This window comes from Hyperoodon ampullatus (genome assembly GCF_949752795.1).
Source record: "Hyperoodon ampullatus genome assembly, chromosome: 2".
Classification (NCBI taxonomy): Eukaryota; Metazoa; Chordata; class Mammalia; order Artiodactyla; family Ziphiidae; genus Hyperoodon; species Hyperoodon ampullatus.
Window position 1 is genome coordinate 115,301,860 of NC_136915.1, and position 23,312 is coordinate 115,325,171.

General features: G+C 48.7%; 1 protein-coding gene across 1 annotated transcript in view; it reads right to left on the minus strand.

Annotated features, from left to right (window-relative positions):
* Window positions 1-22,583, minus strand: part of IQGAP3 (IQ motif containing GTPase activating protein 3) — a 39,013-nt gene extending 16,430 nt beyond the window's left edge. The window contains exons 1-19 of the mRNA XM_079697965.1: window positions 22,532-22,583; window positions 19,877-19,964; window positions 15,123-15,279; window positions 14,402-14,479; window positions 12,999-13,075; window positions 12,187-12,254; window positions 11,984-12,097; window positions 11,565-11,743; window positions 11,040-11,118; window positions 10,300-10,463; window positions 9,690-9,777; window positions 7,917-8,080; window positions 6,258-6,415; window positions 4,412-4,533; window positions 4,146-4,309; window positions 2,688-2,778; window positions 1,642-1,809; window positions 1,410-1,549; window positions 1,135-1,305 (exon numbers count right to left, since the gene is read on the minus strand). Coding sequence (XP_079554091.1) covers window positions 1,135-1,305; window positions 1,410-1,549; window positions 1,642-1,809; window positions 2,688-2,778; window positions 4,146-4,309; window positions 4,412-4,533; window positions 6,258-6,415; window positions 7,917-8,080; window positions 9,690-9,777; window positions 10,300-10,463; window positions 11,040-11,118; window positions 11,565-11,743; window positions 11,984-12,097; window positions 12,187-12,254; window positions 12,999-13,075; window positions 14,402-14,479; window positions 15,123-15,279; window positions 19,877-19,964; window positions 22,532-22,568 — 2,307 coding nt within the window. The 5' untranslated portion in view covers window positions 22,569-22,583. The remainder of the gene's footprint in view (window positions 1-1,134; window positions 1,306-1,409; window positions 1,550-1,641; window positions 1,810-2,687; window positions 2,779-4,145; window positions 4,310-4,411; window positions 4,534-6,257; window positions 6,416-7,916; window positions 8,081-9,689; window positions 9,778-10,299; window positions 10,464-11,039; window positions 11,119-11,564; window positions 11,744-11,983; window positions 12,098-12,186; window positions 12,255-12,998; window positions 13,076-14,401; window positions 14,480-15,122; window positions 15,280-19,876; window positions 19,965-22,531) is intronic.
* Window positions 22,584-23,312: the final 729 nt, after the last annotated feature.

Below are 23,312 nucleotides of genomic sequence, written 5' to 3' on the forward strand. Positions count from 1 at the left end.
ACCACCATGATGGATGAGGAAACTGAGTGCTGGAGAGGCTTAAGTAAGGTGCCCAGAAGTAGCAGGACCAAGAGGTACACTGCAGCCTCTGACTCCAAAGCCTGAGTTCTCAATGACCACCACATGTCCCAGATCATAATCAAGGGCCATTGGCCACTCTCAGTCTGTGCTTCTGTCTCCCTTGGGGTTCTCTGGTGTTATCTCTGCGTCCCTACTATCACAATATCTCACATCCACTGTATTCCAGTTCCTGCGATGGGAGAGATGTGATCACTCACCTGTGTCTCTCACACCCATCTCTCACCCTTGCCCAGTGCCAAGTGGCATCCTTCGCAGACACTGGGCATTTGGAGGTGTTCATTAAATAAAGTCTCTTTTACACTGCCAACACTGCCACGAGGCCCTCCAGGTCACATCTGCCTGAGGAGGTCTCTGTTTGCTCAGCTCCCACTGTTCCTGGCTTGTAAAGTGCCTGGGCCCGAGGCCTATCTTCCCAGTTGGCCTCGTGCCCCAGTTACTTGGGGATTGGTCTCAGAGGCCACACTGGACCATCCACAGGTTGGGAGAATAAAAATGGAAAGGCTGGCTGGAGAGAAAAGGTAGAGTTCTTTCCATAAGGGATTCCACTCCTTTTCTGTTTAACCACCACCACCTCTTCACTACTCCTTTTCTAGGCAGGAAGTCTTCCTGGTGTCTATACCCTGATGTCTCACTAAATCTTTTACTCTCCCCCTGGAGAAGCTAAAAAGCAGCTCTCATACCCTCTGGATAGTGATGATGATGACAGTAACTAGCATTTATACTATGTTCTTGCCTATCTGCCAGGTACTGTTTAGATGTACTTTAGATATTACCTCAGAACCCTATAAGGTGGGTGTTACAATTTCCAGATTCCTAGTTTTCAGATAAGGAAACTGGGAGAGAGTAAGTAACTTGTTGAGGTCATGCAGCTAACCTGGTGGAACGGGGATTCAAACCCAAGTAGTCTGGGCTCCAGAATCCACGCTCTTAACCACGACTGTTCAGAGGCCAAAAGATCATCCCAACTCCACTCAGCAAAAAGTAAGTAGGGAGAAAACCCTGCAGCTCAGGTATGTCCAGGCCCTGAAGCCTCAGATGGCCAGAGTCTGCTACCTGGATTTTGACGATTGCTGGGAGCCAGGTCCTCAGAAAGTGGGAACGTTCAGCAAACTTCTGCCGAACCAGGAAGCCGCGGAGGCGGGCCTGGAGCTGGATAATGAAGCCCACATTGGCCTTCCAGAGCTGTTGGCGGTCGTGGGCAGCGGTGATTTTGGTGACAGCCAACTGCGGAAGTAGGAGAGAGAGCCTTTGGTGTCCTGGTGGGTGGGAGCCTCTCCCGCAGGAAACTTCCCATCCATGAGCCCCCTCCTTTGCAGGGGCCTGCCAACCTGGATCTCCTCCCGAGTCAGGTGGGAGGTGTTGAGGCGGCAGCCGGGGGGTCGCTCCCAGGTCCCCTGGAAGGTCTGCAGATGGAAGTAGTAGGCGGTACCATCCTTCATGTCATGTTGAACCCAGAGCGCTGTATCCCCTAAGCAGAAACCAAGTAAGCAGAGAAGGCTCAGAGGAGGCTAGAGGTGGCTGAGGCATGCAGAGAAAGGAGGGGCATGGTAAGGCCACTACCTGGGCGCCGCTTCTTTGCTATGGCATCTTCTAGGACTTGCTGGTAGCCGTAAGCACAGTCAGGAACCACCCCTCGGAGGCCCACGGAGGGGTTCCTTAACACCCGTTCTGTCTGGGCTGCCTTGCCCTCCTTGATGGCCTGATTGATGGCGGCCACACCAAGAGCCACTAATAGGGGCAGTGGGAGGAAGTGGTCAATTTTTCTGAGCCCCTCCCAGAGGCCCTGTCCTGTCTGTTGGGAAGGGATCCAGAGAAGGACACAAAACCACTCTGCCTGATGGAAGGGACAAGGACATCCCAGGATGGACACAGATGAAAAGAAGCAGCATGCAGCTGTGCTTGGAGGAAAAGGTAGCAATCAAGGAAGGCTTCCTGGAGGAAGGCCGTGTAGGGCTGGGCTGGGGCTTGGTAAAAGGAAAGTCAGCTTGTACAGAAGCTCCAGGGCAGGATATGGTCAGAGAGCCTCAAGACAGTCTTTTAGGAGGAGAATAAAGTCCAGGAAGTGGGGGAAGTTGATGAAGCCCCTGCCTTCCAGTCACTCACAGACAGACAGATGGATTCCAGACACTGAAAACTAACACCATCAGCACCCCACACCAGAAATAACATCAGTGTCTATTTGTACTGACCTTGCCTAGTTTTCCTCAAAGCCACGCCCTCTTCGCCAACTTCAAGACTAAACATTCTCTAACCAGAGCTGATTGTTGGAACCCAGACTCAAGCTACCAGTAGAAAACGGGATGGGTTTTTGACTCCCATGTGGTTTCACATGCTCACATTGCAGGAGGAAAGTGTACACAGGAAGGCACAGAAGGAGGCAGTGGGTGGACTATGGGCTCTCGACTCCTGAGGATTTCCTGCCCAGCTGACTGCTAGGAAATCCATCCTACGGTCGAAGCAGCAGCCCTGTTCTCATTCTGGCCTGCCTCCCCAAAGAGGTTGAAATGGAGAAGGAGGTGACTGGGGAGGCTCCTGCCGAGCCCACATCTCCTCGCCTCCCCCAACCCCTCTCCCCTCCACTCCTGCCCCCACTCCCGCCCATTTACTCCTCTGAGCTGTGTTTGTGTCTTGGTTGGCTCTAACCACTTCCTGGCGGATCTCTTCCAGCCATAGCACAGCTCCAGGATCCCCTGTCACCTGGTAAATTGAGAGAGATGGGACAAGATGAGAGCCCAAGCTGGTCTCCCCAAGCCCAGCTGCCCAGGGGAGCCAAACTGCAGGCCCACATTGGGAGCCACAGGCTAGCAGTCTCCACTCCCCTCTGCCTACCCTGCGTGGGCATGGCCTTGTGGCTCCCTTGGACTGCTGCCAGGTTCACAAGGTTCTTTCCTACCCTGCTTTCAGGCCAAGCATCAGCTCGGCTTGGCCACAGCACCCCCAGAACCCTCTTAAACCCTCAGCATCCGCCATCCTCTCAACAGCTCACTTCCCTGCCCTTGTGCCTCAGCCATGTCCAGGGAGAGCCCACGCCGGAGGCCCCACTTACCTGCCCTTCCTCCCCATTCCCCTACGCCTCAACTCACAGCTTCTTGGGCCCATCTGACCCTGACCTCCACCCTCTCCTTCCCATTCCTCTCCACGCTCCTCTGCCGCACAAGGCAGTGGGAAGATTGCATGTGACCACGGGTCAAGAGAGCCCGTGCCTGCCACGCTGTCAGGCTTGTTCCCTCCCTTGCTGTAGCCACAACCCCAACCCCAGACTCTACTCCCTCCCAGCTCTCCCCACTAATAGAGTGAACGTTCTAAACTAACATTTTATTGAGCACTGTGTTCCAGGAAGTGTTCTAAAGCACTTTCTTATGAACTGAAACTTGCAAAGCACATAAGACAATGCCCAGGAACAGAGTTAGAACTCCATCAACCTTAGCTAGTACTCCTGTCATATTACCTCACTCAAACCCTATAACTCTGAGACAAGTTCACTATTATCACAAGCTTGAAGGTGAGGGAACTGAGGCCCAGAGAGGGTAAGTAACACGTGCAGGGTCAGGTGCCAGGATGCAACCTGGAGTTGGATGCAACCTGGACGAGGATGCAGGAGACCTTGTCCTCAGCCACTGTCTACGCTGCCGCCTGCTCTGGATGTTACAGGTTTAAAACCCTGCCACGTTCTTCAACTCACTTGGTTTTTACCCTCATTCCAGTAGGTAGGTAGGACCAGGGCATGTAGTATTTTATAGATGTATAAGGAGAGCTCAGGGATGTTAGGGAATTGCTATAAGTCACATGGTCACTGAGTGTCAGAGCAGGGAATCCAGTCTGGGTTTTCTGGCTCCCAGACCTGTGCTCTTCCCAAGCACAAGGCCCCCACCATTCGCTCTGTGCTGGCAACCAGAACTCTGCCCTTCTTCCCCATGGCCAGATCAGAACCCCCACTGCCTCGCATCCCCAGAAGGGACAGTGTCCATCAGACTGGCTTTCCCAGGGTGCATACTGGGCATAGCTCTACCCATAGGGGATATTCTTCCTGCTCTGGTGACCAACCCAGCCAGCCCAAGCCTCACCTGGGCCTTCTGCTTTTTGGCCGCCACGAGGAGGAGATGGTACCGCGGGGCGACAGGAAGGCTGACATCGTCCAGGCCAGCCGCAGGAAGCAGAAGGGAGGAGAGGGTCTTTTCAGGGTTGTTCTGTTCCAGAGCCTCATTGATGAGGCTGATCGCAAGGACCTCTGGGAAAGAGAGATATAGGTGGGCAGAGGGCCCAGACTTATGGCTAAGGGATGGGGCTGTCCACATTGGGCCATCTTCCCCCAGTACTGGACTCCACTCACGATTGGTCTCTTCCTGGACCTGGGCGTTGACCTGACTCACGGTGGCCTGAAGATCATTCCAGCTCAGGAACGCCCCATCCATTCCATGCACCTGTTGCAGCTTCACCAGAGTATCAAAGTACCTGGTAGCCAGGTGAGTGAGAATGAGGGGGGTAGTATGTGCACCATCAGCCAGAGGTCAAGGGAAACTTCTGGACTACTTTCCTCACTTGACCTCCAGGACGTCACATTCTCCTGGTTCTTGTCTTGCCTTACAGGTTGTCCTTTCTAAGTCTCCTCTGCTGGTTCCTCCCTCACCTCTAAATGTCGGAGCAACCCAAGACTCAGTCTTCAGGCCTCTTCTCTCTCCGTGCTCACATCTTAAGTGATCTCACCTAATCTCATGGCTTGAAACACCACATTCTAATGACTCCAAAAAGTACACCAATAGCCCATTCATAAATGCCAGCTGCCTGCTCGGCATCTCCACATGAACACCCAAATTCACCACAAGCCCACCAGCAAACATCTAAACTCCCGATCCCCCCCATTCAACCTGCATTTCCCACAGTCTTTCCCATCTTGGTAATTGTTTACTCCAACTTCTCAGGCCAAAAATCTTGGGAGTCAAAGCTGTCTCCAGTCTCTCTCACACCCCATATCCACCACATAACCAAATCCTGTCAGTTCAGCTATCAGAATATACCCCAAATCTGGCTCCTTTTCACCACCTCCACTGCTACTGCCCTAGGCCAAGCCTCCATCAACTCTCGCCCAGGTTACTCCAATAGACATTTAACAGGTTTCCCTGCTTCTTCCCTTCTAATCCGGTAGTCGATTCTCGGCACAGCAGCCAGAGTGATCCTGTTAAAAGTAGGTCAGATCACCTCCCTCCTCGCTCAAACCAACCCCGTGGCTTCCTTCCTCACTCGGAGTAAAAGCCAGAGGCCTACATGGTCCAGCCTCTGCAACTTCTTCTCCCATTATTTTCCCTCCCTCCCTCCACTCCGCCTTGTGGCTTCCTGGTGTTCTTTGAACACACCAAGGACACTTCTTTTTCAGGGTCTGTGCCCCAGATAGCTCATGGCCATCACTTATGCCCTTTAGGTCTCTCTCCAAATGACCCCCCTACCAAAGAAGGCTTCCATAACCATACTGTGTAGCAGAGACAAACTGCCCTTACCATGTCCCCACCCTTTATCTGCTTTGCCCTGTTTTTTTAATCACCACAGCTCTTCTAATAATTTGACATGTTTGTTTTTTGTCTGTCTCCCTCTACTAGCACATAAGTTAGAGAGCAGGGAACTGTGTTTTGTTCACTGTTGTTTCCCAGCACCTAGAATAGTACCTGGCAGGACTTACCTGGTGGAGCAGTGGTTAAGACTCCGAGCTCCCAATGCAGGGGGACTGGGTTCAATCCCTGGTCAGGGAACTAGATCCCATATGCATGCTGCAACTAAGAGTTTGCATGCCACAACTAAGGAGCCTGCTGGCCGCAACTAAGGAGCATATGTGCCGCAACTAAGGAGCCTGCAAGCCACAACTAAGACCCGGTGCAACTAACTAACTAAATAAATAAATAATTGAAGAAAAAAAAAGTATCTGGCACATGAGTGGGTACTCAAACTTTTGCGATAAAAGATTAAATAAATGGAGGAAAGGGGAATGACTGTGAACCTACCCACTCCCAGGAGAAACACAGGCCAGGGAACTGCAAATAGACCCAGAGGGTTGGCCTGTGCCGGAGAACAGGGCATCAAGCAGAAGGCTAGTCTCTGAGCACAAGAACTTGGACTCTTGACTACATTCCCTCCATCACCCACCCAACCCCTCTCTCAACATGCGGCTAAACCTTAACCTTTCTCACCGTTGAGCATTCTCTCCTTCCACCTCGGCCAGCCCTGTGGCGGGGTTCACCAGACTGCTCCAGAAGCTGCTGGCATCCCTGGCCTCCAGAGCTCGGTTGATCAGGACCACGGCTGAGAGCATCTCCACGGCCACGAAGAGCTCCTCCTGGCCAAGCTCCTATAACAGAGGGAGGGCTGATTCCCTAGCGGGCTGGTGAAGGGCCTCGGGGGTCTGCCTGCCATCCTGCCCCCAAGACTCTCCCACATCCCAGAGTCTCTGTCTCAAAACACCTATGGCCTAATCCATTCACTAATAATTAATCATACTTGAGAGTGCTCAATGTATAAGTACTTCGCGCACATTATCAGTTAATTTTCCTAACAAGCCAAAGAGGTAAGTATTGTTAATATCCCTATTTCACAGGTGAACCCATAGTCAAGTAATATAAGTTAAAGCTAACTGCCGGGTACCAGAGCGCACGTTCAACCAGTGAGTTCTACCTGCTCCTTTCTGGTCCCTACCACACACCAAGAACTGCACTAGGCCCTGGGCACACTGAGACCAAGATAAAGAGGGCTCCTCAGTGCTGTACTACATACCCAAGGGCCCCTTCCCTGCCCAGTCTTCTCCTCCATCTCAAATATCTGCTTGTGCTGTTCCCTGTCTGGAGCACCCTTCCTGTCCTCTACCAATAGAATGCTGCAAATAATAATAATAATAATGATGATGATGATGATGATGGCGGCTAAAAATTTCACGCCAGGCTCACTTCTAAGCACATATGTTAACTCATTTAATCCTTACAACAATCCTATGAAATAAATATATTATTGTTCCCATTTTATATATGAATTGAGGGGCAGAGGAGGTAAATAGTTTGCCCAAGGTCACGTAGCTAGGAAGCAGCAGAGCTGAAATTTAACTCCAGGATTATAGCTCTAAAGTCCACATTGGTCACTATGCTTTACTTCTTAGGACTTATTTTATGCTTCCTTGTACTATAGTCTCATACACTGAGACCATGTGCTTCCTGAGTGTCGTGCATGGAGTCGATGCTCTAGAAATGCCTGCTACGGTTAGGATTCTTTATTGAGTCTCCTCTCTTCCAGGAAGCCATCCCAGAATTAGCCTGGGCTCTGCCCCTGCCATCTCCCTAGTGTGAAGTCATCTCCCATTTACATCATCTACTCCTCCCTGTGTCTCTGCCTGGACCCTCAGGTGTATTCTAACTCCTCCAACAGGCTGGGAAGTCCCTACCGGAGGGCCCTATCACCTCACCGTCAGAGAAGCTGTATGGACAGGGGGAGGTGGGACAGCAGAGTGGTTAAAAACATAGGCTTCAAGTATATTCAGCTTTGCATGCACTCCCAGCACTGCCAGCCACAGCTGTTTTGGGCAAGTTACTTAACTTCTGTATCTGTTTCCTCATCTCTAAAATGGAAATAATAATACTTATCTCATAGGGTTCTTTTAGGATTAAATGAGTGTTTAAAGCAGTGTTTGCTCAAAGGTATTTGCTATTATAATACACTCGGGATGGCAAGGATGGTAGCCCACCTCCCACCCCTAATCTCTTGCCAGAATCGAAGGGTGCCCTCATGGGTGCTCTGGACTGACTGCTCTGATCCCTCCAGCTCCTTGGGCACCCAAGAGCTGGATCCTCATTTCTAGGGCTTACCCCCTGCTGCTGCCGCTGGAGCACTGCCAGCTCCTGCTGGTATACAGCTGATGCAAAGGGGTACACTGGAGGCAGCTGGGCTTCCGGGCACATCAGCTCCTTCACGGTGTCAGCTGCCACTCCCCTCCGGATGGCTTTGTTGATCCTCTGCACAGCCTGGAGCACTGCAGGGGAGGAGGGAGCGGGTGCACAGGCTGGGCATCCAGTGCCATTTCCACTCTCCTGGCTAACTAGGTTCTGCTGGTTATCTCTGAGGGGAAATGGCTTTGAACCTCTGCTAGGTTCAAAATGTGTTTCTAAATGTTCAGGAGGGAAAGGGGTTGGGTCGCTTTAAGAAGAGGCTCCGGAAGAAGCAATTTGTCAGGCCTAGAAGTTGAGTAGCTCAGCAGGTGGCTGTCATAGCAGAGGTGAATTCCTAGGGTGGTGAGCATAAGATTGACAGGAGGCTGTGTAGCACAACTAAGATGAGGTTAGTCAAGGGGCTCCAGGGACCAAATCTTGATGACAGCACAGAGGAATAGGGAACTAGCTCCAAGGTCGAGCCATTTGGGCTGCAAAGGGCGAGAGTAAGCTAAAAAGGGGCCCTGGTGTACCTATGTAGTTTTAGTTTTCAAATGCTGGGGCTTATAAAATGCCAAGCAGATATGGGCATTGACATCAAGGAGCACAAAATCCACTGGGGAAAAATAAGGATACAAAATTACCTACACTGCATTGCTGTCACTGCTATGTGAGAGGTACTTCCCCTCCCCGCAAATCCACTGGCAGCGCGGGGGAGGAGGGAGTCTAGGGGGAGAGAGTAGGAAGATTTCACAGAGGAGGAGGCATTTGAGGCAGCTCTGCAGGATATTTTCATCTGCTTTCCACTGGTGAAAACGTGGGAGAACTGTAATCCAGAGGACCAGAGGCCTGGCAGTGGGCAAAGCTGCGGGCAGTCAAGGAAGAACAGGTCATCTGATTCAACTGGGCTGGTGGGATGTGAAGAGAAGGGTTGGGGGAGACATTTGGAAGGTCTCACCTACCATGCTGAGGAGATGGGACTAAAGTCTAGGAGAAATATGGCAGAACCCATGAAGGTCTGAAGATGTTCAACAAAGAAGCTAAGATCAGATCTGTGCTTGAGCGATTACTCTGGCAACAGCAAGGAACTGAGCGATGAGCAGGCAGTTAGCCAGGAGCGGCCTGGGGGCTCCATGAGATAGCCACGGAGAGCCCTGCCAGACAAAGGTGAAGGGGGACTGAGCAAGTCCAGTCGGAGGCGAGCACGCGTGCCAGGTGTGGTGTCCACAGGCTGCTGCGTTGCGCCTCGGCACTCTATTTCTCTTCACGCCTGCTATCCAGATCGATCCCCTTGGAGGGAGACAATCGCTAACCCACATCCTTTTAATAAAGAATTATATCTGTATATCATGTTTTTAAGGGAAACTGAGCTGGATCATGAGTTTCTCTCTCGTCTGGGCCATCACTATATTTCAGAAGCCAAAGGAACTCAACCAAGTTGAAACGGTCAAAATACAGGGGAGGTGCCTAGAAGGAAACTGCCTGCCCTAGAAGTCCAGCCTGGTGCAGTACTGACTGTCATTATCTCCAGGGCCTTAATGAACTTACCTGTAGCATCCCCCCAGGCGGCCAGGAATAGGGCAGACTAGGTGGGGAGTTGGAAAATCGGGCAGCAGTCTACCTTGCTCTACACAGAAGCTGGCAAAGGAGTTACATGCTCTCCCAAGAGCCAGTGATACACCCAGACCAGGTCTCAGTCTGGAGATGACTTACTGGCTTGTTCCTGATCACCCTTTATGTTGGCTGCAGCGACACCAGCTTGGACCTCCTCCTTTTCCAGAAGCTCCACCAGGCCCAGCTCCTGGAAGAGGGAAGTGATGCAGTAGAAGAGAGTCCTCCTGGGACCATGAACATACTTCAGGAGCTGCCAGCATGAGCTCCAGGTCCACCCAGTCACCCACCCTCAACCCCACCTCTCCCCTTTAGGCAGACTAGCCTGGCCCACCCATCCCTCAGCACTCATCTCTAACCGCTGGCTCTTTCTTACCCAGCAAGCATCTGAAATAACAACACGGGCAACACGACTATAGTGTCAGGGAGAAAGTCAACAGCATTGAAAATAAGATTGCTAACTTGAGGCCTCAATTCAGCAATGCGGAAGCATATCACTGCCTACTGGACTGCCCCTGGGTCCCCCCCCCGGTCAGTATGAGAGATTCTCAGAAGGCAGAAGCTGATCAGCCTGGTCCATTAGGCTTTGGGGTAATTTAACCATTTAAACATGTAGTCAGCACTTACTGAATACAAAGAATTGACAGTGGTGAGGCCCTCCCCCATCCTATAGTCAGATAGAGGAGGTAGCAGGTCATAGACAGAGCCTGACCTGCGCTTTCTGCTCTCTGTCTGAGCTCAGCTGTTCCAGGTACCAGTCTGCAAAGTCTCTCCTCACTCCTTGCAGGGCCAGGACAGGGTCTTGAAGCGCCTCAAGCAAGGCCTCAGGGCTCTGTCTTTCCAGGGCATCATCAACAACTTCTAGAGCCCCATGGACTGAAAAGACCAAGACTCCATAACGGATAGTGTGAGAAAGCCCACCCCATAACATCCCCAGTTCAGCCCTCTTCCTGCCTGCCCAGGGTTACCCTCACCCCTGCCCCCTGGGCTCCTAGGGTCCAGCCCAAATTCTTCAGCTTGATCTTCACAGCCTTCCCATCTCACTACCCCATACCCTGAGGATATCCTGACCTAAAAAGGCAGAGACACACTCCATCCTGGGCTTTCAAGCAGCCTCTCCTGCCCTGATCTCCTACCCCCATCCATTCTCCAAACTCTCTTCTTGAAGGACCCCAGACCAACTGCACCCAGGACCAAGAGCTGAAAAGCCTGCCCCTTTGCCTCTGTCCACTCTATGGATGTCCATTCAAACAGAAGCCCCCTTGACAGCGACCACTTCTCCAGACATTAACAGACGTAAAACAGAGCACACACAGCCTTGACTTTGATATTCCCTTGAAATAAGTGTTGGCCCAAGTGAGGTCATGGATCTTCTGACCTGAGAGAAGCCAACCCCATAACTCCCTAGGCGGGGGCTTACCCTTCAAGCCCCTCTTGGCGTTTCTCTCTTACCATTGACATGGTTGATGTTGCCCTGGATTTCAGCCTGAGTTAGGTAGCAGTCATAGATGTCCTGGCTTTCTCCATCATTCTGCAAAAACTACATTGAGAGGGGAACCTGGGAAAACCAATTCGATCTTTCTTACCCCTCCCTCCCTGTCTATAACTATTTCTTCTTCTGGGGGTCTTCCCAAGGCCAAAGGTCAGTCTGGTTGGAAGGAATCTGGGGAAGTCGTGGGATCTTACCCCCTGGCACTGATAGAGTTAAGTTGAACTACCCTTTGGAATCTCCAGTCTAATCTCATCCAGTTCTACATTCCAGTCCCTCAGCCCTTGCCCCAGAACATTTTCCCCTATCTTCTCTTTTGAATTCCCATTATTCTCCTGAGTTCTTCTCCTGTTCCTCAAAAATAACTGACAAGTTAGTTTCTCTAGGCAACTTTGGATTCTGGAGACAGGACAAATAGGAGTCCTGGTTTCACTTGCGATTTTCCAGGCCACCCAGCTTTTCGGCTCCTGCCATCCAAGGCTCCTTACGCGGTTCCTGGCATTGGCAGCCTTCTCCATCTTGGCCTGGGCCAGCAGCTCCTGGTAGATGGCTGCCAGAGGCTCTCGAAGATTCCCCAGCAGAGCACTGGGATTCTGCAAGGCAGCCAGGGTGTCCTTGACCACTCCTCGCTCCACTGCCTCATTGATGGCAAGAACAGCTGCATGGACTAGGAGGGGACATGAAGACAAGGTCAGGATGCCAGAGCAAACCCCAGTCCAGCTACAGCGTAACCAGCTGCAGACCACTCTGACATCATCCCCTTTCTCCATCCATAGGGGCCAGGCAAGCCAGGTAGGCTGTTGGCCCTGCCTATGATGAGAAGTATTCAGGATTTATGCAGGGGCTATAAGGTTCAGAGTCCTCCCATACTCACTGAGCTACCCCAGCAGGGGAGCCTGGTCTCTACCTGCAGCTTCATCCACCGAGAGTTCATTGGCCAGGATGCCCCCGATCTTGCTGAAGGCAGGCAGCTGGAGGCCATATTTAGCTAGTTCAGAGGCCATGTTGCTGAGTTCCTCAGCTGCAATAATAGCGCAGATGCCCTTCATCAGGCCCGGAACCCCCAAGACCTGCCCAGACTGTGGTGGTTGGGGAAGGAGCTGGGCTTACCTGTGAATTTCACTTTCCCATATAGATCATGTATCTGAGGGGCCAATCCCAGCCGGAAGAGGAAGAGACTAGGAAAGAATGGAAGGCATTGGGGCCTATTCATTTTCACATGCTGACTATAATAGGTTTGCAGGAGATACTGCGGAGACTTGGAGATGAAGACCATACAGCACCTGCCCACAAGTCATCCCCCATTCACAGGGAGAGATGTTATTGTAAGTCAGCACAAGGCAATGCTATAGCAGAAAAATAAGATGCTGTAGGAGCTCTGGGGGGGTGCGAAGGCTTCACAGAGAAGGACACATTTCTGTGGCAGGTCCCTGGATGGAGATGGAGGATGGAAAGGGCATAGCAAGCAGAGACCCACTAAGCTAAGGCACAGAGTCCTCAAAGGGTGTGGGAAATGAAGTCAGGAAGAGATGACATGATGGACATAGGAACTGGTCAATTACTTTCTATGATTTAGCCAACTGGTTGCTGATGGCTGGCTGCGAGTAGGACTAAATAGCCTTCGCCATTCACACTGACGACATGTGACACTCCAGATGCATCCTAATCTGACTTCCTTGCACCCCAGTCACAAGCTGAACAGTCTTCCCTGCCTGCTCTTTCCCTTCATCCACACAGATCACACATAAATGTGCCCTCCAGCATGCACATAAATCTAAACAAAACTATGTAGATCAAAAATGTCACTCTGAGAAGTGTTCCCTGTGGTCTATCTTCCATCGTCCCTGCTGCAATGTTTGTTGCTGTTGACAGTTGGTTGCATCCACCTAGAGGAACCTGGATGATAAGTCTTGGTCTCTCACCTGAGTGCATGGATACAGTAGACCACCCGGGGCATGTTCTTCTTGTCATAAATGTCCGTGGTCTCTGGGAAGAAGGTCTAGAGGGGAAACCAGCCAATTACTGCCATTGAAGACTTTGAAGCAGCACCAGATATGGAGAGAGGGGCTGAGGAATGGGTCTTCCTCTCTGATCTGGGGTGTGTACTCCTTTGCTGCCTGGGGCTTCTGGGTCAATCTCCCTAACTCTTTACAGTCAGCACTGCACCCACGCACTCAGTGTAAAAGAAAGGCATTGGGGACACATACTAAGCCAAGACCCAGCCATGGACACACATCCCCAGATTAACCAAACACCAGACAAGGCTATCAAGGCTATAGGACGCAGGCCACATGCTCCAGGAGAAACAGGCCCCCTTTTCATCCTACAGACACAGCCAGCCTGTGCCCCTCACCTAGGACTCTTGCCAGAAAGGTGGCATGCTAGGAGCTGGCCATGACTCCACAAGGGGCCTAATGAAACACACTGCCAAGGACTGCAAAGGGTCAGGGCGTGCCATCCCTGTCTTCAAGCCAAAGGTCTCTGATCAGTGGGGGCCCCTCTAAGAACTGAGTAACCCCAGGCATGATTTCTCATGCCACCTGGCTACTGTAATGAGGTTTAACCTCAATACCTCTTGGTTACCTTAGATAGATAAGAAAGGACCAAATCTAGAGACTTAAAAGTGTTCTAGCCTCACTGAGAACACATGGCCTCTATTGATCTGCCTCTCACCAAAGCATCTGTCTTAACTGTTATTTCCTTGTCTTATAATTGCCTTCTACAGTGAAGAAAAACACTACAGAATCTTATGCCCTAATCTGTCTAGTTCTTTATAATTCACAAAAGGAATTCACACAGATCATGTGATCTTCCTGACAACCTTATAAGGAAGACAGGGGAGGGATTATTATCCCCATTTTACAGATGAGAAACAAACTGAGAATTAAAGAGTGAGAGGACATGCAGCATGTGTCCAGTTGGGGTCCTGGCCTAGGCTTCCAAGTCTACCGCCTTGGGATGTGGTGTGTCCTTGCTTCACGCTATGAAATTCTGGTGGAAAGATGGCTGGCCAACATGAGGCCCACCTCCTGCATTATATAGGGGCCTCACTGACTAATGGGAACAATGGCAACAATGCATCCTGGGCCAGGTTGCCTTCACCTCCCTTCACTTCCCTTACCCACAAGGAAGTGAAGATAGAGACCAAGTAACATGGTTCAAAGACATACAGCCTCAGGGAACTTAAACTCTTAGATTAAGTTCATTTAGAAGACACATGGAGATGAGCACTAAAGAGTGCCAGGGAGATAAAGCATGTGTGTGGTGGAGGTGCGAGTACTGGTGAAGAGCAAAGATGAACCCCAATCTTGAGACCCAATGTTACCGAAGGCAGACCGATGTGGGCTACTGCAGACAGCCAAAAGTTGATGTTGTCTGTGTGACGGAAGTGCAAGCCAGTTGCCTAAAAGGGAAGGAAAGAGAAGAGAGTCTATTTCCACAGTTCTCAGGGTTCCCTCTGGGTAGAGCCCAGACCACAGCTTGAAGATTCAAGGGGTGGGGGCAGAGGACCCTGTCCTATGGATTTCCCATCCCCCCAGGACAGAGACACAAAAACAGAGAGAAACCACCAGGGATGGATGACCCAGTGGGTTATTTGGGAAGGATGGCACAGGGATGGGATTAGCAAGCTAGTAAGGCTTCCTGGAAAAGGGGAGTCCGGAGCTGGGATGGGAAGGAGAGGCGGGTTGGGTTGACTAGAGCACAGGGAAGGGGCAGCATGTCCTGGAAGTAACTTCAAGGTGGCAAAGCTCACAAGCCTCTGAGTGTAGACTGTGGGTGGAAAAGTCTGCTTGGATGTTCTCATATCAGAGGCATCTCAAAGCCCACCTAGCAAATGCCACTTGCTGCTAAGCATAGTACACACCGCCTAGCTGCAAGGCACCAATTGAAACCTGTTGTTCCAGTGCCATGATTACTAGCACCCATTTTATCCTCAAAAGTACCCAGGTTTGGACAATAAATTATATGGTCACCCTACTCTCACAACTTTGAGAACAGATAGTTTGAGAGGAAGAAGGTAGAAAGTAGAGACCTCTGCACCCCACCTGGTACCGTAGCTGCTCCACGTCATAGATCTTCTTCAAGGGAACCACAGAAGGTGCAAAACAGTGGCCCAGCTTGGCCAGCAGCACTCCGTTCCGGAGGCTCTCCTCCAGCTCCACCGGGGAAGGAAGCTCCTCCTTCAGGCAGGCCTCCATCCAGCTGAGGGCATGAGAGCAGCTTCTCACCCCCTCTGGCAAGCCACAGCACTTCATTCCAGCCACAAGACCTTCCCTCCCTCCCTCTCTCCCCCTAACCAGGCTCTCACTCTCTCCTGCCTCCTGTTCCTGCCCTACTCCCAACTCCCCTCTCTGCCCATTGCCTGGCTGTTCCCACCTTCTCCCAAGCTGCTCCAAACACCTGGATTGGCCTATCTTCAGCCCCCACCCACTCTATACATCTTCCCTGACAGATACAGCTGCCCATCTTCAGTGAGGCTTAAACAGGCTCTTACCTGTTACATGATATAACCTCTCACTCAGTCTGGTTATGCATTTGACTGTTGAACCAAATTGTACCTGCTCACTTCTCTTATTCTGCATGTTCTGAGAACCCAGGTATACAAAAGTCATGTCTACACAGCCCATAACCCAGCTTTGATGATGATGAGGGGAGTAGGGAAGCCCCAGGTTTGAAGCGAGGGGAGCAGCACAAAGGGACAGAAAGGTCACAGCCCTTCGAATCAGAAGACCTGTTTTCCACACCATCTCCCCCACTTCACCTCTCTGGGCCTCAGCTGTATAATCTGCAAAATGAAGATACCACCTGTACCTCCGGCTTCAGTGGGCAGCTGCCAGGATTAAATGAGTTAATGAATGTGAAAACACTTTGAATATAAATGTAAAGTATTATTATGGCTGATGATTGTATGAGGGAGAGAATAAGGGCTTCTCCACATATTGGGGCCTATAGGAAAAATCTGTTTTCAAAGAGAGAGCCAGTCACACCTCCCTTCATGCCTTCCCTGACACAGACACCCTGGTTTTCTATCTACCCCATCCTACCTACTTTCTTTGGAGAACATTAAAAATATGCTATTGATTAAAAGGAAAGAATTAAGCATTTATCCTGTCTTTAGAGCCAACATCCATTCACAGGAAATATGGGGTACAGAGGAACAAGTTGAGGGACACAGGAAGTGAATAGACAAAGCCAGAATGTAGGATGTTCTACAGGACAAATGACCCGGTTTCTTCAACAAGTCAATGACATAAAGAACTGTTTATGTCAGTTCTAGATGAAAGAAGACTTAGTAGTACATAACAACCAAATGTAATGTGTGAACTCTTTCAGATCCTTAACTGAATAAGCCAACTGTAAAAATAGATGATTTTTTTCAGACAATCAGGAAAATTTGAAGATGGCCTGGGTGTTGATCTTCCAAGGATTAATGGATAACTTAGGTGGGTATTATAATGGTATTGTGGTTATGTAACCAAGTGTCCATATATAGAGATATGTATTAAAGTATGTAAGGGGATAAAAGGACATGATGTTGTCTTTGTTCACAGATGGCATGATCGTCTTTGTAGAAAATCTGAAAGCATCATACCAGAAAATTTGTGGCGTTAATAAGTGATTATAGCAAGGTTGCAAAAGACAAGGTTAATATATAAAAGTCAATTGTGGGACTTCCCTGGTGGCGCAGTGGTTAAGACTCCGTGCTCCCAATGCAGGGGACCTGGGTTTGATCCCTGGTCAGGAAACTAGATCCCACATGCATGCCACAACTAAGGAGCCCGCGAGCCACAACTACAAAGCCCGCCAGCCACAACTAAGGAGGCTGCTGGCCACAACTAAGGAGCACATGTGCTACAACTAAGAAGCTGGCAAGCTGAAGCTAGGAAGCCTGCGAGCTGCAACTAAGGAGCCCACCTGCTGCAACTAAGACCTGGCGCCACCAAATAAATAAAATATAATAAATATAAAAATAATAAAATAAAATATTATATAGCAGAAACTAACACACCATTGTAAAGCAATTATACTCCAATAAAGATGTTTAATAAATAAATAAATAAATAAATAAAATAAAATAAAAGTTAACTGCTTTCCAATTCACCAGCAACAAACAAGTGGAATTTGAATTAAAAACACAATACCATTTAGATTAGCACCCCCCAAAATGAAATACTTAGGTATAAATCTAACAAAATGTGTACAAGATCTACATGAGGAAAGCTACAAAACTCTGATGAATGAAATCAAAGAAGAACTAAATAAATGGAGAGATAGTCCATATTCATGGATAGGAAGACTCAATATTGTCAAGATGTTAGTTCTTCCCAGCCTGAGCTACAGATTCAATGCAGTCCTAATCAAAACCCCAGCAAGTTGTTTTGTGGATCTCCACACACTGATTCTAAAGTTTACATGGGGGCTTCCCTAGTGGCGCAGTGGTTGGGAATCCGCCTGCCAATGCAGAAGACACGGGTTTGGGCCCTGGTCCGGGAGGATCCCACATGCCGCAGAGCTGCTAGGCCTGTGTGTCACAGCTGCTGAGCCTGTGCTCTGGAGTCCTCGATCCACAACTACTGAAGCCCTCGCACCTGGAGCCCGTGCTCTGCAACGGGGGAGGCCACCGCAATGAGAAGCCTGCGCACCACGGTAAAGAGTGGCTCCTGCTCGTGGCAACTAGAGAGAGCCTGCGCAGAGCGATGAAGACCCAACTCAGCCAAAAATAAATTAAAAAAAAAAAAATAAATAAATAAAAATAAAGTTTACATGGAGGCACACCCGGCTAACTCAGTCAGTGGAGCACGAGACTCTTAAAATTACATGGAGAGACAAAATACCCAGAATAGCCAACATGATATTGAAGGAGAAGAGCAAAGCTGGTACACTAACACTACCTGACTTAGCCACAGTAATCAAGACAGTGTGGTATTGGTGAAAGAATAGGCAGATAGATCAGTGGAACAGAACAGAGACCCACATAAATATAGTCAATTGATCTTTGACGAAGGAGCAAAGGCAATACAATGGAGCAAAGATAGTCTCCTCAACAAATGGTGCTGGAATAACTAGACATCCACATGCAAAAAATGAACCTAAACCTAGACCTTACACCCTTCATAAAAATCAACTCAAAATGGAGCATCAACTTCCAAGTAAAACGCAAAACTGTAAAACTCCTAGAAGGCAATGGGGAAACCTAGATGACCTTGGGTATGGCAATAACTTTTTAGATACAACACCAAAGGCACAATCCTTGAAAGAAATCATTAATAAGCTAGATTTCACTAAAATTAAAACTTCTGCTCTACAAAAGGCAATGTCAAGAAAATAATAAGACAAGCCACAGACTGGGAGAAAATATCCGCAAAAGAAAATATTTGCAAAAGACACATCTGAGGGAACTCTCTGGCAGTCCAGTGGTTAGGACTCGGCACTTTCACTGCCAGGGACCAGGTTCAATCCCTGGTCAGAGAACTAAGATCCCGCAAGCCACATGGCATGGCCAAAAACAAATAAATAAAATAAAATAAAATAATTATTAAAAAAAAGACATCTGATAAAAGATTGTTACCCAAGATATACAAAGAACTCTTAAAACTCAACAGTAAGAAAACAAACAGTCTGATTAAAAAATGGGACAAAGACCTTAACAGACACCTCACCAAAGAGAGATATACAAAGAAGATATACAGATGGCAAATAAGCACCTGAAAAGATGCGTCACATCATATGTCATCAGGGAAATGTGAATTAAAACAATGGTAAGATACCAATATACACCTATTAGAATTGTCCAAATCTGGAACACTGATAACACCAAATGCTGCTGAGGATGTGGAGCAACAGGAATTCTCATTCGTTGCTGGTGGGAATACAAAATTGTACAGCCACTTTGGAAAGCCGTTTGGTGGTTTCTTACAAAACTAAACATACTCTTACCATATGATCCAGCAGTTGTGCTCTTTGGTATTTAGCCAAAGGAGTTGAAAACTTACGTCTACATAAAAACCTGCACAAGGATGTTTATAGAAGCTCTATTCATAACTGCCCAAACTTGGAAGCGACCAAGATGATCCTCAATAGGTGAATGGATTAATAAACTGTGGTACATCTAGACAATGGAATATTATTCAGCACTAGTAAAAAATGAGCTAGGAAGCAATGGAAAGACATGGAGGAAATTTAAATGCATATTACTAAGTAAAAGAAGTCCATCTGAAAAGCCTACATATTGTATTATTCCACGTATGTGAAATTCTGGAAAAGGCAAAACTATGGAGACAGTAAAAAGATGAGTGGTTGCCAGGAGTTGGGGGTGGAGGTGGGGCAGAGGGAATGAATAAATGAAACAGAGACTTTTTAGGGTAGTGAAACTACTCTATGATACTATAATGATGGATGGCTATATGTCATTATACATTTGTCCAAACTCATAGACTACAGCATACAACATGAAGAGTGAACTCTAAGGCAAACTATGGACTTTGGAGGATTATGTGTCCAAGTAGGTTCACCAGTTGTAACAAACATACCACTCTTGTGGGGGCTGTTGATAACGGGGGAGGCTATCTATGTTTGGGGGAGGAAGCATATGGAAAATCCCTGTATCTGTCTCTTAATTTTGCTGCGAACCTAAAACTGCTCTAAAAAATAGTCTGAAAGAAAAAAAAAAAAGATGCTATTTCAACTTTCCCTTTCCCATAGAATGGACTCTTGTCTTTTTGTATTTGCTTTGGGGGCAGGTGCCTAGGGTGGGCAGGGTGGGAAAGGGAGACCAGAAAGAGGCGGTCGCTCTGCTCACCGCTTGGCTTCCTCCAGCCGGCACAGGTACTCATAGGCGACGTTCTGCCGCCTCTGCTCATCCATTTCCTCGGCTGTGAGGCGTTCATCTGAGGAACCAAGGAGGGGAGCATTAGACAGAGGGCTGTAGCAAGCTTCTTCTTAACAGACTTTCTAAGGCAACTCTGCTCGGAAACCGGAGGCATCTCCCACATGTCTGTCCCCCTATTCCCAGGACACTGGCTCCAATCTTCTCTCCCATCCAGTAAAGCTATCCTAGTCAGCACCCTGTTAAAGGGAGGCCTCCCCACCCTTTAAGAGGGGATCCTTCCTGTATTGGAGGCATTCCTTCCCTTTCCCCTCTAGCCATCTTCCTGACCTCCCCCTTCCAAAACCTACTTCACGGCGCTTCCCTCAGTACCTCCTAGTAGGAATGTCCAGATCCTTCCTTGGCTGGGAACTTAGCTCCTCATTTTATCCCTAATTAGATTCTGAGTTCTCCAAGAACTGTACTTGTGTCATCCTCCTCAGGTACTCTCCCAGAGGCTAGGTTAACAGGACCGACTAGAACTCATCATTCATTCATTCAATACCTCCTATATGTCAGGCACTGGACTAGCGGACCCCTACTCTCAAGAAGTACAAAGATTATTATTAGAAGAGAAAAACATGTAAGTAAAAATCTTCAACCTGATGTGAGAAGTGCGATCATAGCTCACGAATAGTCTATGGACGTAGACATAGAGAACGGACATGTGGACACAGGGCGGGAAGGGGAAGGTGGGACGAACTGGGAGAGTAGGATGGACATATATACACTACCATGTGTAAAATAGATAGCTAGTGGGGACAAGGTATAAAGCACAGGAAGCTCAGCTCGTTGCTCTGTGATGACCTAGATGGGTGGGATGTGGTGGGGGGGAAGGGGGGAGGTCCAAGAGGGCGGGGATATATGTACACATATAGCTGATTCATTTCATTGTACAGCAGAAACTAACACAACATTGTAAAGCAATTATACTCCAATAAATAAATAAAAATCGTCTATAGAAGCAGCAGAGGAAGCAAAGGATTCTACCTGTGAGTAGAATCTTAAAGAATGAACAGGCAGAAAGGGAGAAAAGGCAGTTCAACAGAGGGAACCACATGAAAAAAAGCCACTCACTTGGGTTTAAGCGGAAGGACAGAGAATTTTAAAAGATCACAAAGGTGTATTTACTCTCTCTTTTGGTATAGGTCACCTGAGGAGTAAAATAGTCTCCAAGCTAAATAAAATGCAGACAATCTCTGACTCCCAAACTCAAGAACAGGAAATCCCTTAAATGAGACAGCATTCATATTCTGCCTTAGCCACAGCCTCCTTTTATTCTTTTCCCCCCTCTTCTCCCCTATCTCTCTAGTCTCCTTAGGGAAGACAATACAAAAGCCGACAAAATGAGAGAAAGCTACACACATACACCAAGAAAATAAAGTCAGAGAGCTTGAAAACAGAGACAGAGCTTAGCAAATGTCTTTGACTCAGCTCTTAATGTTGTTCCCACTCTTTATCTCTTTTCATTATGTTGTATATCCTGCAATATGATTGGGGGAACGGCAGGGCTTCTTTGAATTGTCAGTTAAGCAAGTTAAAACACACACACACACACACACACACACACACACACACACACCCCTCCATGTTCAAATTGGAAAGCACTGGCCAATCGCAGGGAATCCATCAGTTCCTCTGAGGGGGGTGTATAAGAAACAAGTGTTGGTTGCTAAGCATGGAAAATAAACCAGTAAGTGAGTGACATCACTTCAGAGTTATGAATTGAGGACTGTGAGACATGGGCGGGACTTTGTACATATACACAGAGTCTTAAAAAAAAAAAATCAGTTTTCCTGTCCTTTTCAGATCTGGAACTAGCTTTCCTTCAACAGATAGGTGGAGGTGGACTTCGCTTTTTGAATCCTAATGGAGAGGAAGGGAAAGGAGTAGATTTTGCTTTTCTTTCAGAAGGTCAGATGGAAACCTTTCTGCGGTCCCATTTTTAGGACCCCAGTCTCTCTTTCTAAAGCAGTGTTTTTGAAAGTGTGGTACTTGGACTACCCGCATCACAATTACGTGGGGTGACGGAAGAAGCACAGCGGTGCTTGTTATAAATGCAGATTACGGGCCCAAGTCGAGACCTATAGTTGCTAAAGACCTGGGATAGGATTCAGGAATCTGCATTTTAAATTAGCTCCCCGGGTAATTCCGACACCGTAAAGTTTGAGAGGCATTGTCTCAAAGAAGCATCAAAAAGTCAAGGAAGCCCCCCAGGCCTTTTTAGGCGTCCCGTCCCCTGGTAGCGCTTGGCAAGTATGATAGCCATGAGTAACTACCGAATTTTTAAGGGGCCATCCAGACCACCTACATTCTCCCAGCCCCGGAGCCCCAGAATTTGGGAATAAGGGAGAAAACTCTTTGTAAGCTTTGAAGCGCGACACAGAAGTCGAAGCGTTTCGCAGCTCACAGGTTTACTCCCGCCCGCAGGAGTCCGGACTGAGTGCTCCCTCCCCACTGAGCACAGTCCGGCCGCCCCTTGCTTGGTTGGCCCTGCGCCCAATCCCAGCCCCAACCTCTCCCAGGACCGCCGAGTCCCCGACCAGTGGCATCACTGCCGGACCCTTCTCGGCCCCTTCTGGCACTCACAGGTCGCCCGGGACGGGCCCGTTCCTCTCCCCTCCATGTTCCTCCTTCTTCCAGGTTTGAATCTCCCGCCGCCCGGCCACCGCCCCTCATCGTCGCCACAGGCGGACAGGATACTTCCGGTCTGTGCCGCAGGGGCCTCTGGGATTTGTAGTTCCAGGCTTGGGAGGTGCGCCGCCAGATGGGGCGAAGGCTACCGTCCAAGACGGGGAGGGGCGCTCCCAGAGAGGAGCTCCCGTTCCTGTGGTATTTTGGGTCGCTGTTTCTCCAGGGCTCCTTCGCTGCTAAACCGTCTTATTTGAAGTAGCCCCTGCGCCTACCCCTGCCTCTATCATTTCCCCCTGGTATTCCCATTAACCCCCCCTCCACTTCCTATCTATAGTGTTCTTTGGTCCCTTTAACTTGAGGGCCTACTATATATATATATAATGGAATATTAGCCATAAAAAGGAATAAAATATTGCCATTTGTAGCAATGTGGATGGACCTAGAGAATATTATGCTTAGTGAAACCAGACAGAGAAAGGCAACTACTATATGGTATCACTTATACATGGAATCTAAAAAATAATACAACTGAATGTATATACAAAACAGAAACAGACTCACAGACATAGAAAACAAACTTGTGGTTACCAAAGGGGAGAGGGAGGCAGAGAGGGACAAATTAGAGGTATGAGATGAACAAACTACATAAAATAGAGAAGCAATGAGGATTTACTGTATAGCACAGGGAATTATACCCAATATCTTGTAATAACCTGTAATAGGATATAATCTGCAA